This window comes from Anoplolepis gracilipes, chromosome 10 (genome assembly GCF_047496725.1).
Source record: "Anoplolepis gracilipes chromosome 10, ASM4749672v1, whole genome shotgun sequence".
Taxonomy (NCBI): domain Eukaryota; kingdom Metazoa; phylum Arthropoda; class Insecta; order Hymenoptera; family Formicidae; genus Anoplolepis; species Anoplolepis gracilipes.
In genome coordinates, this window is record NC_132979.1 from 6,356,177 (window position 1) to 6,371,574 (window position 15,398).

General features: G+C 36.5%; 1 protein-coding gene across 1 annotated transcript in view; it reads right to left on the reverse strand.

The window, feature by feature from the left end:
• The window catches only part of Inr-2 (insulin-like receptor-like), a 48,505-nt gene that overhangs the window by 17,694 nt on the left and 15,413 nt on the right, over positions 1-15,398 (reverse strand). Inside the window, exon 2 of the mRNA XM_072900195.1 lies at positions 10,271-11,587. Coding sequence (XP_072756296.1) covers positions 10,271-10,901 — 631 coding nt within the window. The 5' untranslated portion in view covers positions 10,902-11,587. The remainder of the gene's footprint in view (positions 1-10,270; positions 11,588-15,398) is intronic.

Consider the following 15,398-nt stretch of genomic DNA (forward strand, 5'->3'; position numbering starts at 1 on the left):
ATTGCACGCGATACAAAAGGTGCTCCCGATCAGAAAAGGGGTGGAGGGTGGGGGGGATCTTCTTAACGTCGCTTCTGGGTGTATCCTACTTAAAAAGAAGTTGCAGCGAGCAACGCATTCCGAACACTCTCTTCAAGGTTGCTAGCCATTCACCTAAAGGCCGAGGCGCTTCCACACCCTTTATACACGCACAAACTTGACTGTCAGAAGACATTGTGGTGTTTGTATATGCGTGTTCCGTCTTTCTCTCTTTCTCTCTTTATTCTCTCTTCTTTTCCGTGTGCGTGTGCACGCGAGCGAGAGCACGGCTACCTTGTGACATTCCTCGAGCCCGTTCTCAGCTCGATGGTACTTGACGATGTAGTCTCGACGCGCCGGCAATTCTCGGCTTCGATTGATTGCTACTTTGTATTCGCGATAAAAGCCCACCGACTCAGACATAACGAGATGCACTCGAGTTGCGCAATATCCTCTCCCCTTCCTCCCCCTGTGTACATCCATAGTGCGCCACTCTGCGTGAGACGAGTAAATACTCGACAGAAGCAGCGTAGATCTGAAAACTGTAAGGAGAACCTAATCATTGTCTCCCCTCTCTCTCTCTCTCTCTCTTCTTGTTCGTTTTCACGGCTAAGCAAATTGTGCGGATAAATTGAATTTGCAAGCACAGTATAATTGCGATAAGATAAAATAAACAACGTGTCGAGAGCGGGATATTTTCCTTTTAATCGGTCATCCTATGGTCGGTACTTCGAATTGGAAAATTGTGCTTAAATTAGGTAATGGTAAACGACGAGTGGCCTGAGGCGACGAGCCGTGGAGATTATAAACGTCAAAGCGAGATCGTATGGCATGTGGCAGTGCTGCATTGTATTTTCAGCAAAACCGGCTCCGAGCCAAGCGAGCGGTACGGATACTAGTTGTAAAAAAAAAGTAGGGAATGCCTGCTCCACACTTATACACAGACACACACAGACACATACACACACACATATATATATATATATATATATATATATATATATATATATATATATATGTATATATATCGAGAGAGATGACCGGTATGATATATAAAATTGGACGCAACAAAACTTGATCGACGAATGAAATCAAAGACCGGTAATAAAAAATTATTTCAACCGTATCTTCATAATAAAGAGAAGAGAAAATTTTAGCAGATTAACAGGAAAATGTAGAGAATTGAATTTTAACGGAAATTAAAATATACGGATTAAATAACGGATTATAAAATATACGAAGAGACTTTCTACAATAGCGTTCAACAATCCAGCGAAAAATGAAAACGATCGTGAGAATTTTTATTCGCGCGGCTATCTTTCACCGCATAAAATGCACTTTTAACGGCTTAAGACTTGTCCGTTTTATGCAATCGGCACTTTGTTGCAAAAGTCCTCGACTAAAACCGGCTGCGGAGATGATGCTCGGCACGAAAGGCAAGCGACCGTGCAGTTATGTCCGAAGGAATGAGCGATGCAACGGTCAACAGAGGAAACGTTCAATCGTATCTCATGCGCATGGTAAGAGCCTCGTATAAGTCTGGACGATCAGATATATCGAATGTATTTAAGTTGTAAAACTTTTTACGTTTCATAATCGATTCGATATATACGAAGGGAGATGAAAGTAGCATGCACCGATCCATCGGTGGAAGATGAAACGGTTCTCTATGCTTCTCCTCTATACATAGACACGTAGTTCCGCGATCGATAATTAGGCCAAGGTTTTCGTTTTATACGCCGCCGGGATATTTCTTCAAAAAAAAAAAAAAGAAAAAAAAAGAATTAGCGAACCATTTTGGATAATATAAGCGACGACAAGATGTACCGTACGTTCACTCGCGTGTAGTTTATTAATAAAGCGATCTATTTAAGCAGACACGCGAAACTTGTATTTTTTATAATTACCGAGGTAAATTTTAATCACGATATTAAACGGGAGGGTGAAAATAATGAGAATGAAAGTATGTAGGACGTCGTATAGACTGACATAAATAGGCAAATAATCGTAACGCGTAACGCTCATCATTTTCTCGTGCTTGTGGCTCATTACATTTCATCAAAAGCCGGAAGCCATTGGCTTGGCGCCACACGAACCGACCTCCTGGTGCTACGCGCTATTGTGCGACCAAGCACGGCGATTCGTGGCCGTTCTGTGCGCGAAACGTGCCCATAGGATAGGTCGATGGTTCTAAAAATAACGACGATTTCGCGCTTTTCCCCTCCGGTCTCTCGGTGTCTAACATATATAAGAGAGCCACTCGATGACGACGCGAGAATAAACTTGTTAAACTCGTCGGTGCAGGTAGTCGCGAAAAAATGTATATAATTAATTTTACCACGCACGTATATTTCACGCGTAAGTAAATTCAAAGTGAAAATATCCCTGAGAATATCCGCGGCAGGGCCAGCCAGGTGTGAGGCTAATGGAACCTTCTGCTTCTTTCGAACGACGAGCCGGAAACCGCCATCGTCTAGACGACTCTCTCTTTCTTCGGCCTCGGGGCGTCCTCGGATCGCGATCAAAATTTCTGCAACGGCCTCGTAATACACCAGGACGGGAAATCTAATTTTATCAGAGGTCTTGCCGTCTGCTTCGCGAGTCGTTTGAAAATCGACGTCTTCCCCTAACCGCAAAGTTGTATACAAACTTTATGCCGATATGATCAAAAAGATTTATTTATAACTTGGTTCTGACACGAGATTTCTCGTGTCAATGCTCTTTGCATGATTGATTGAGCGCACCGGAAAAATTGTATTGTCCAAATGAATACTTTATCTTAATAGATGTGCTTAATAAATAAGGATATTTTCTTTCGCGCGATGATTTTGGAAATATCTTACTTATAAATTAAGTAAAAATTGTATATTTAATTTGGTCAAAATTTTAATAGCATATGTCCATCGTTTTCTGTTATTTGAGATTAATAAATCTAAATATTAAATAATATAATGATGAGAAAATATCCTATTCAGTGCATATTCTTATGCTTTTTTTCAGTATATATTCATGAATATCTAAGATTATCTACTCTTTAAAGGATTTTTCTCTTAGAAAAAATCCTTTTGGCGCTTATTTTAAAGGAAGATATAAAGTTAAATGAAATATTCATGAGCTAGGAATATAATTTTTCTTTGCGCCGTCTAACAATTGCCTCCAACTCTCAGTGTACGCGATTATTATTCGTTATAAGTAAATTCGAATCATGACATCACCGAAAGAATTGTATTCTCGACATTTATACTAACATATATTTTTAATGAATAAGGATATTTTCTTTTTTATGTGACATTTTTTGGAATATCTTATTTCTAAATTAAATGAAAACTGTACATTTAACTTGATCAAAGTTTTAATAAATAGCAAGTATTTCTTTATAAAACTATTTTTTATTATCATAGGAATTAATAAAGCCAAGTATTAAATAATATAACGGTAAGAAAATATCTCATTCAGTACGTATTTTTGCCTCTCCTATTAAGAATATTTGATACTATTCTATTCTTCAGAAGATTTCTCTCTTAAACTAACGATAAAAGAATCCTTTTGATATTTATTTTATAAAAAGAGATATTATAAATGATAAGTGAAATATTCTTAAGATGAGTTGTATAATGTTTTCGGTGATATCGTGATACATTTACTCGACCCTTTGAGTCGGTTAGTTTTCTTTAGAGCGGAAATCATTAAATAATGTCACGAGACGACTTCCGTCTTCGCTTACCCTAAAGAGGCATGTCACTTAATATTCGAGCTGACACGCCTTAATTACATCAACCTTCCTAGCCCTTCGATTCCGGACTTTCCCTCGGATCGTCCTCTCTCTCTCTCTCTCTCTCTCTCTCTCCCGCGCGCGATCTCGATGGCTCTCCTTGTGTCTTCAATAACGCACTTTCCATTAAGTCGGTTAGACTATAGGAGAGTCTAGGGTCGGTATGCATATTTACATAGATTCCCAGAGGAATAAGGATTGCTTATTTATACATGTATGCATATATTTACATATATACATATATATACGATATATAAATTCTTATTCGAAAAGCGAGACTATCGCCTCATGAGAAAATCAAGAGCACCGATAAAACAGTGTGCATTGATGAGCCTCAAACAAATTCCGATTAAATAATCCCTCCTTTGTTCTCAATTATATACGAATCGTAAACTATGATCACCGAACGTCAAACACAGCCAGTATCCGATTTCGGAATAGGAACGGCTGGTTTAACATGATTCAGTGCGCATGGAATTCTCATTTTTTGTGTGTTCTTCATTACTATTCCCCCTTTCCCCTTCTTTGTCCCGCTCGTTTACGACCGATCCGCAGTCGGTACGTCTGTGCACGAAATGTAAATCGAACGAAAAGAAAAGCTCCAAAAATGGAAAACACATAAAAGAGACTAACGCACGAACGCGGCATGTTATTTGCATCATTCTACTCCCCTAAAAGAGCTAGTATAAAAGGTGAATGTGGCACAATAATTTATACTATTCTCGACTTGCTATCAAACTCCGAGGGATATTCGCGGGATAACGGCCGCGATATCGAGCAGACGAGACCATTGCGCAATGTTTTCGAGTCGATTCGGCGGTCGAGAAAGGACGAGAGCGGAGAAAAGGAAGGAGATGACAGGGCGGGAGCAAGGGAGAGACGTCCGAGGGCTCGCCGCATCGTAGGAATGTTATCGGCTCCGTTGTTTTCGCAACGGGAGCGGCCGGTCTTTTTGTGGCGGAGTATGCGCCCGATCTTGTTCTCCGATCCCTTCCTCCCCTCTCTCCCCCCCGTCCTCCTCCTCCTCCTCCTCCCTCCTTCTCTCCTCCCCCACCGGGCACATTTTCGCTCGATTTCCTTTTTTTCTTTCTCTTGGTTTCCTCCTCCCCTGCGCGGCCCCACGCGCAGTATCCTCCGACGCCGCCTATAGCGCCTACTAAATTCGAGGGGAGCGGACCCACCTCGAATTAGATCGACTTTTGGCCAGAAGCGATCTTTCCGAGAGAAAGAAAACGGAATGGCCGAGAGACACAAGTGTGCGCACCTCTTTCTATATTTGGACGCGCGAGGCTGCTAGAGATTTGCCGCCTCGTACCTACGAGGAATTTTCTGGTTCGCCGACATTAATTTTGCTAAGCGACTGGTGCATCTTCATTCCTGGCGTTGAAAATGTGGCGTAAAGATATCTCGCAAAGTACGGTATCGCAGTTTGTCGACATGCATGATAGCGGTCGAGAGAGAGAGAGAGAGAGAGAGAGAGAGAGAGAGAGAGAGAGATTCAGTTCTCGGAAATTCAACCGAGAAAAACAACGCGGTAGGAAACATTCTCCTCAAACTCAAAGCAGCTGAACGGGAATTTTTAGGAACGCTTGTACGGTTGATCGTCCTCGGAACATGCACACTTGAAGGAAACGAGATTAGAATTTGCTCCGCGAAATTGGCACAATTTAAGGAACATTCCTCGCCATACAAGCCCCGTAATAAGTGCGTGACATCATTTTTACAAAACGATTATATTAGTAGGATAATTTAAGATATTCTCGTATCTATTACTAGATACATAGTATCTATTACTAGATACGCGCGCGCGCATTTACGTCATCGCGTCGTGCGTCTGTGGAATACCTAACGACGATGAATCGGTCTTGGAGCAATTTTTTTTACTTCACTATTACTTCAAATAGCTCCGTAATTTTTAAACAAGCATTTATTTATTGCCTTGCATTTTTATTAATTTCGCATAAATTTATATATTAAGTAAATTATATTCTCATCTTAAGTATATTTTATTTATCTTTAAAATATCTTTCTCTAAAATAAGCCCAAAGGATCTTTGTTAGTTTAAGAGAAAAATCTTCGAAAAAGAGAGTAGAGGAGTCTCACAGATATTTTTAATATGTAAGATTATACTGAATGGGATGTTTTCTTACTATTATATTATTTATTTTTTGAAATTATTAATCTCAATGATTTACAAATGGGCATTAGCTATTTATTAAAACTTTGACAAGTTAAATAGACAATTTTTACTTAATTTATAAATAAGATATTTAAAAAAATATCATGTTTAGAAAAAAATATTAAGATATTTATTAAGAGAGTTTGTAAAGTATATATTTTGAAAATATATAATTCTTTCGATGTGTTGTATGTCGGAGGAGATTTCGAAAGAATCAGTTATAAAACCGGTTTAGCTATTAAACATGAAAGCAGTAATAAAACTTAGATATATTTTAGTGCAAAAATGTTATAAAAAAAGGAAGATTAAAAAAGCCGACACAAATTATGTTAAATAAATAAAGTAATGAATAATCAATAATCAGTAATCAGATAATATTGTCAGGGCTCTATCGACAAATCTGCCAATGATCAATCAATGATCATCATTCAATTATACTTGTCAATAGGAGCCATCGCGATAGATCACGTTATCGTAATAGAAACTTAGGAAGTTTGCGTGGACCATGAACCGTTACTGGTTTTGCGAGATGACGTTTTGAACTCGTCCCGAGCGACATTCCAGAACGTGAGTCGCTTACCGGCTTTCGCTATAGGATCCTCGATGAACATGAATAAGTACTCTGCGAGTATGTTGTTTGCGATAGCGTGCGCTCGTTTGTTTAGAATTCTTTCGCATTAATTATTTAACCGCACACACAAACCTAGATCAGATGTATCTCTGTAGACTTGCACTTTTACATGTATCGCTCTCGATAAAAGGGAGACGCGAAGAGTCTTTATTGTCATCATCGCGAGAATGATTCATTCAAGTACTGATATGTTCTAATTAATGAAGAAATTAAATTTATAACGCTTCACAAGCACAATCTAAAAATTGCAGATTAAAATTGACTCCAAGTTATGCATGCATGTCTTATAAATGATAATGCGCCGAAAAAATTGTATTCTCGAAATATATACTTTATAAGCTCTTAATAGATATTCTTTTAATAGATAATCTTAATGAATGAGGATATTTTCTTTTTTATTTGGTATTTTTTTGAAATACTTTTTTATGAATTAAGTAAAAACTATATATATTTATTAAAAATTATCAATTTTAATAGACTAGTAAGAGCAAATCGCTGTTCTTGGAGAATTCTTGCGTTCCAAGAACAGCGATTTGCTCTTACTAGTCTATTAAAATTGATAAGTTTTAATTTTTATTATAAGAGCTTATTTTGATATCTTATATATATTTAACTTGGTCAAAATTTTAATAACAACAAATATTTATATATATATGTAAAACTGATTATGTTATCATTGGGATTAATACACTCATAAATATTAAATAACGTAATAATATAATGGTAAAAAATCTATTGCGTTCAGTATATATATTTTTACATATTAAGAATATCTGAGACTATTCTTTAGAGGATTTCTATCTTAAACTAAGAGAATTCTTTTAGGGGAGGGCGCTTATTTTAGAAATATTATAAAGATGAATATAAAATATTCTTAATATGTGAGAATATAATTTTTTCGGTGTGCGTACATGTTTTGCAAGGTAGCGAAAAATAGTGATTGACAGATCTGGAACTACGACATCTCTCGAATTAAATGTGCGAATTATCACACGTACTAAAACCTGCTATTATACGAGGGCGTGCACCTTGGTTGAAACGCGTCGCCGCTTACGCGAAACAGACTGGCGTGTAGGCGATTTGGACTTCGAGGAATCAACGGTGAAGAGTTCGAGAAGGGAATATAAAACCGGTCACGATAACCTTTCCTGAGTGCACACTTTAAAACATGCGCAAGTCATTTCTCTTCCCTTGTCCTAATTTATATTCTCTCTAGTCATTCTTTAACAAGTGTTACAAATGTTTCTTCTAAGAGAGTGTGTGTGTGTGTGTGTGTGTGTGTGTGTGTGTGTGTGTGTGTGTGATTAATAGCAACTGTAATAATTATACCACAAATATTATTCTACATGTTCTTAGAAGAAACGTTATCATGATTATGTATAGATCAATCAGATTAAGAAATGGAATTTTAATAACGGATAAGAACCTTCCAGTTCCTTAAATTAATTAAATTAATTAATTTATAATGAGTTCCTCGAAATTAAATCGGTGAATATGGAAAATTTCTGAATAATTAACGGATCGAAATGATTTGCGCGATAAATTTACAACTAGCTAATGATTGACGAGACTTGTCGATCATTCCAACACAAAAAATATAATAAAAGAACCATCTCTCTTGGCAGGGGGTCTACTCAACTATTGTAAAAAAATTCTCTGAAAATGCCCTCACTTTCCAGGTATTTTATCAAAATTTCAAATAAAAAGAATATTTTCAAGACTTTTTAATACGACTTTCTTTAAAATAAATTTTTTTTACATGCATTTTTTAATGTTTTTCATTCATACGAAAGACAAACACGGAGCCTCTCAAGTTTCAATGTTAGATTTATAAAATATATTTGAAAAACTGAATAACTTTCATAAGATAGTTAATTTTTCATGTATATAAAATTTTCATTTCTTTATCATTAAAAATTACAAAGAGTCCGAACTTCAATATTCAATATTATGTTAAGATATTAAATATATAAACAAACAAACAAACAAAAATATATATACATATATATTTATATGGAACAAACTGAGACGTCAAGTTCACGTAGTTTCACTTTATCTGCTGACAATTTTTTAAGTATTTCTTGCCAGATTTTAAGTGCTTAAGAGTTTCACAATAGTTATACAAAAAGTTCTATATGTATGCGTAAAAATTATTAAAATATTAATAAAATAAATTAAACTATCGCTAAATATAAATTAAAAGCTAGTCATATTTCGATAATTCTATCGATTAAAGAGACTTCGTATTATTCTGCAAATACTTTTAATACTAGAATGCACACGGCCGACACGTGACACACACTATTTACAAGATGAAAAACAAAATTATCAAAAAGAGAATTTAAAAAAAAAATTTTCTGAATCCTAATAAAATCCCATGAGACTTCCCTGATTTTTCCAGATGCAAAAGAAATCCCTGTACAGTCTCGGTTTTCCATGTTTTCCCAGGAAATAGACACTCTGCTTAGATAACTTTCGCTATCACAATTCAAAAATATTTGTCACTTTTCTCAAAAGGTCAGTTGTTCACATTTAAACTCGATCCAACAAATTTTTTTTAGAGATTTCCTTTTCTACCCTTTTCCTCCTCCGTTCAATTAACCGTTCAACGAGTCGACTTGTCAATCATTCCGACGCGGTTGAAAAAAAATGTCATAATATCAAAGGATATATACATATATGCTTTTTTCTCGGATATAAATTTCGCTAATACAATTCAAAAAATATTCAAAAGTATTTGTCACTTTTCTCGAAAGGTCAGTTATTCACATTTAAATGTAATCTAATAAATTTAGATTTTTTTCATACCCTTTTCGTCTTTCTTCACTCAATTAGCAGCTAATTAGCGGTTCGTGATATCATTTGAATGGAGAACTGTTACATCATAAATGCGAATGTGTATTTTTATTCATGTTTTATCCACAGACGTCAATTCTCTGTTCTTACGTGTGTTATATAATACGTGTCCGTGTAGTTAATTTCACTTTGTTATACAAATGTCACACAGAAAATCAATATTATCGCGTCAAAGCTGCCTTCTTTTCATACACGTGTTGCGACATTGACAGTTTACGCATATCAGTGAACGTAATCTCTCTTTTTAAAATATCGAGTAGATCTGCATGTATACGTGCGTATAATTGTGTAGAAAGTATGTAAATTAAAGTTTGATACAAATAAGCTACAGCAGTCTTTCCTTTTAATGCAAAAATGGTTATAGAATTGTTATTTCCTATACTAGTTGTCAGACTCGAAAAAATACACAATATCCGAATACTTTTTCGAGTAAATATGTGCATTACAATCGGAAATTTTCAAGCGAAGAAGTTCGTTTGACCTGCTTCTTTGTGCATTATACATGATGGCAACAATACGCCTTCGCATCCTCCTTTCGATCTTTTCAAGACTTGAATCCGCGAAGCCTTATACGGAAGTTCGACCAATAGCGCGACAATATACTGCTGATTCGCATTTCAAATGCTCATTTTAATTCCATCTTCGCACAGATCAATTTACACGTAACGATGTATATATACGCATTTTACAAACGTGAAGTTTATTCTGCGATGACGTAAAGTTAATTTATCACGAGGAAAATGCAAATTAGCCAATGTAATAACGTAATCTTTCGAATGAAGTCACCTTCAACGGAAAAAAACAATGTACTCACCTCCGTCTTTTTTATATGGAGCGATGGCGTCGCGCCTTTGCGCCGCTGCGAGATCAGGGGATAACGCAAGCAAAACCATAAAAACGATCCAGAGGAGCCTCCGCCACTCTGTCGACTTGCCGTGGAATCTGGCGGGAAGATGATTCCATCGCACGACGCTCGAAGCACATCTCGCGGATGATGATTCACAGAGCGGAAGTTTATCGCACCTCAATGTTCTGTCGCGCTTTTCAACAATTTTCGCTCTCGAGTTCGCACTCTCGTCGCGTTTTCGCTTCATCGGCCGCCGATCGCGCTGGCCCAAGTGCTCTTCTGTCCGTATCGCGTGCACCGTGTCGAAACATCCGTCCGTTCGGCCGCGAAGACGCTCGCAGAGATCGCACGCCGTCGCCGTCGCCGTCGCCGTCGTCGTCGTCGACGTCGTCGACCCCGACGTATCCTCCAACACGCCGCAATTCGACGACGGGCAATGGCAGTGGCGGCGAGTGACGAGATGTGACTCCGAAGAAGAAGAAGAAGAAGAAGATGAAGGAGAAAAAAAGGATAACGACGCGATCGAGGTGCACGATTCGTCCTCGTCGAATGTCGCGCCGCGAATTCTGCGACACGCAGAGACCGCCGGAGACTTCATCTTTCCGGAAGAACGCGAAATCTTTCTCTCTCTCCCGTCGGAGAAGAAAAGTCAAGTGTATATATATATATATACATATATATATATACACTTGTATATATATATATATATATATATATGTCGCGTTCTCTCTCGTCGCGGAATTCTCAGAACGCGGGGGGAAAAGCGTCGCGGCGTTTCGCTCGCATCTTCTCTTCACCGTCGACCTTCAGCGACGACGGGATTTTCGCGCCTGGCAAGCCCCTTTGACTCGCTCTCCGTTCGAGGGCTCGTGCGTTAATGCGGCGGCAGACTCGACGACGGCTGCTCAAAGACGTCTTCCCGCATCTTTTCTCGACGTTGTCCGAGGCGTGTTTGTCGGGCTTCGTTGACCCCCGCGTAACCGCGCGCGGGAGACCTCGTGGGCGTGTCGCGAAGATCGGACAGAGAAAGACGCGCTCGCTCGCACGCGAGCGCGCGCGCGCGCGCGCGCGAGTTATCAGCCGGCCGTGCTGAAAAATCGGCACCGCCGACGGGTCACCGCACTAAACGATTCCATTGACAGAGTTACGCGCCGCCGCGCCGGGCCGCGTGAGCGCCGACTCCAAGATTCGTAAACTGACCCTGTGGCACCGCGATCAGTGCACGCTGCCGACAACGCGATTGATAGTGTTGCTTCCTCGGCGATATCTAGGCAGTCTGTCGTCCTGAAACGAAAAAGAGCACGGTATTAAGGTTTCTTGCATTTTGCAGTTTATCGAGATCTAAAAGTTAGATAGAATTTTAAACGAGTCGCATCTGACATTTCTGCTTTTATTAAATATTTATCGCTGCTGTAACTATCTACTTGAACGTATTAATTAAAGGAAAGCTGAGAAACTACAGAACTTGTATATATTACAGAAACATTAATTTTCATGCTCGTTATAGAAGATAACGCGCTGTAAAATATATAAGCTGAACCTTGACTATCACGTAGTGGAAATTATGATGGTACTTTCATGAATGACGTTTACATGGCCACCAATAAGCGGTTATTTACACTGCGTTCACAAGCGCATGTCGGACATTCATTATATGGAAAGAATACTCGCAAAGATAAAGTATCGTGACAGTGTGTGTTTACATTACGTGTAAGAATATACTGTATAAAATATACACGTACACACACACTTGGAAAGTTGACGTAATTACCTCATGGTAAACGAAAAATGCAAATGTACCGAAAAACAAAGTTATTGCGCGCGATGTCACATTTGAGGATGGCTTTATATCTTATCAACCTGTAATTTGCTAACTTGTGAGATAACATATTTGCACGATAATACACATTTCACTTCATAAATAACCAAAGAAAGATATTTTTTAGTTTTGCGCCGATATTATGTATACACCAAAATATATCGAAAGCTTGTTATTTATTCAAACGATTAAAATATTCAGCATCGATTTTAAAATTCAAACACGAGGCCATATAAATTCATTTTAAAAATTGTACATTTGTGTCTGATTTATACATAAAATTGCGATAAAAATACATCGAGAGGAAAAAGCGCACGATATTTTCTATGTAAATTGAATTTAACTGATAACTGAATAAATATATTGAACGCCAGTTTCATCGGATTCGCCGACGATATCGCTTCGCGAAGAAAATATTTGTTAAGCATCCATATTTACCCCGAGGGGGGAGGGTTTTCACAAGAATTAATCAAGTTCGCTTACTCGCGGATTTCGTTTTGATTATTTTTACCGATAAATTATATCCGGAGGTAAATAACAAAGTAAAATACGTACGCTTATCCTTTAATCAATTATGCTTACATTTTTCTTTACAGTTTTTTTTTTTTTTTTTTTAATTATGTAAAGTGTATTTTGATACATATCTTACTAGTTACTCTCACGAGTACCATATGCACTCATTTTCATGCGCATTTTTTATGAACCACAACGCTCTATATATTTTTATAACTGTTATCCAGACTGCACCGGGGTCATGATGATTCGCATGACAATATCTTCAGAAAATATTTATAACATTGTAACGTAGCACGATAACGTGCGTGCGATTTACAAATTATCGAATAAGCCTGGGGTGCTTGGAATGCAGCTCGCTCTCGCTCGTAGCAACACTGTATCGAATAATGTTGTACATAAAACTGTCCGCCACAGAGTTGCCCGGATGTGTTCTCGTTAGAAAACGGTATTCTCCCCGCGTTACTACAAACCTTTCACAGAAAGGTAAATCCGTTAAGAGCCGCTCAGCCAACCAAGTTGTGTGTGTCCAGAGGCAATATTCGCATCGTTTGCGATTCCAGCAAAAGCTGTACGCGGTTTTTCATTATGCGAAAAGCAAAGTATATATGGATTAGGTATACCTGACGGGAATAAGCTACGTTATAAAAAAAAAAAAAAAAAGAGAAAAAGAGGGGAAGAGAAAAAGAGAGAAAAAGCAGGAAACATCCGATAATCTTGTTGCATGGTAATTAGAGATGTAAAAAACTTTTCTTTTTTTTTTTTTTAATAGAAAATAAACCTAGAAAAAAAGCAATTTAGTTTTTAACTTTTTGAAATATAATATTATTTTTCTTCATATTTTTTGTTAATATAATAATAAAAAAATTAGGTCCATATAATTTATCTTTTTCCGAAAGTAATTTTAATGAAATTTTTGCGACAAATTACATAAAACACGACACGAGGATAATTTTCAGATAACAAAAATTTTTATTATGCATCGAATTGAAAATTATGTCGTGTTTGGTAACATTTTAATTGCAAAATTCTCGTCAATTCATTCATTACGAAAAAGATTCTTCACAAAAAAGCCGTATTTTATTGGGAAAAAAAAAACTTTTTTTTCTATTTGCATTTATACTTGTAAGGTGTTACCTCTGGGAAAAGAATTATAATTGTACAGTAAATTAAATGTAAAAATGTGAATAAAATGAAATTGAAACACTACTTTTCATTCGAAGTTTTTCGTCCTTCGTATCTTTTTTTTAAAATCAACATTTAATTTATATAATTATTCTATATATACATCTTACTCTTCATATTTTACTATACAGACTAAGTCCTTCAGAAAATGATCACTTCTAGTAAAATAAAATAATCCTCCTCAAATATTGTGTCAAAAAATATTTCAGATAAAAATTATTTGATTTCGAAGAAGATATTATGTGATAAGCACGATTTTTTGTTTCAGTCTTAAAAATATTTTCAAAACTCTCTTTCTTACTAGTTAATTATCTTCATTCCACATATAATAGTAAGATATAATCATAAAAAATTAATAGTTTATATTTCATAATTTATCTTAACGTATTATAAGATAAATAAAATATAATATATTTTTTGATAATTTTACCTTTATGCCTTTAAATGCAGAATGATGAATAGAAAGAAGGTTATATAATATAATATAGTTCTATGTAAAAGAAAAAAACTTTGATCTTAACGTTTTAGAAACGCCTGCACTTAAAACAAAGCTTAATCAAGCGCGTCTCTTTTGGAAAAAAAAAAAAAAAAAAAAAAAAAAAAAACAATTGCTTGGCAACTCTGTTATCTAAGCAAGAGATCTCTCGGTCTTTTAATGAACATAATGCTAGAAAATATGCAAAGAATTGTTATTCACGTTGGGAGTAAGATTGGCCGCGCGATCCCACGAGTGTTTAAGTGGCTGAGAAAGAAAAAATTTGGAACGTCCATACTTAATCGTAAATAAATACCACCTCTTGGTTGCCGTGACTCTCGGGTTAAGTAACATGATTTGATTAAGCGTAGATTTCTCTTAATAATAAACGGTAATTGATTTATTGCGTTATAAAGGGGGTCACGCTGTCACGCTGTAACGAGACGTGTACGCCGTGGCATGCGAGAGATTGTACCCCTACGTTCGCGACACGAGATGAACCTGACAAGCCGCTTGACGGTCAAACGTCTTTGAACGATTCGTTGAATTTCGTTTTCGGGGTCAAGCCGTTCTCTGTGCTTCGTTTGTGCGTTAATAAAACTGCCAAAAGTATCTCATAGGACAGAAAGATTATAAAAGTATTACTTTTCATATGTATTAAAAAAAAGGATATTATTATAACCATTACTGAAAGATTTAATTGGATATGAATGAAGAATTTAATTCGGAGAATCTACATTTAATTGATTCAACTACAAATGAGAGATTTGATAAATATTACTATAGATATATTTGCTAACTATTACTTAAAACTCGTACAATTGAAGATAATTCGTTCTGAATTTGGACTATATTTTTTCTAAATCATTCATAAAATATATACATTATCTGAATTCATTTTTTTCAGATTTTGTGATATGAAATTGAAAACAATCGTCTCACTGAAGGAAACTTTTTGATAATAGTTATGAAATGTTTTGTTGACTGAACTAACATAAACAACCAACTATCTCTGATAACGTCAAACTGAATGATTTAATAATACTTATCTAATATTTGATTACAGTCCTCAAATATTTGATGACTGATTTAATATATAAATG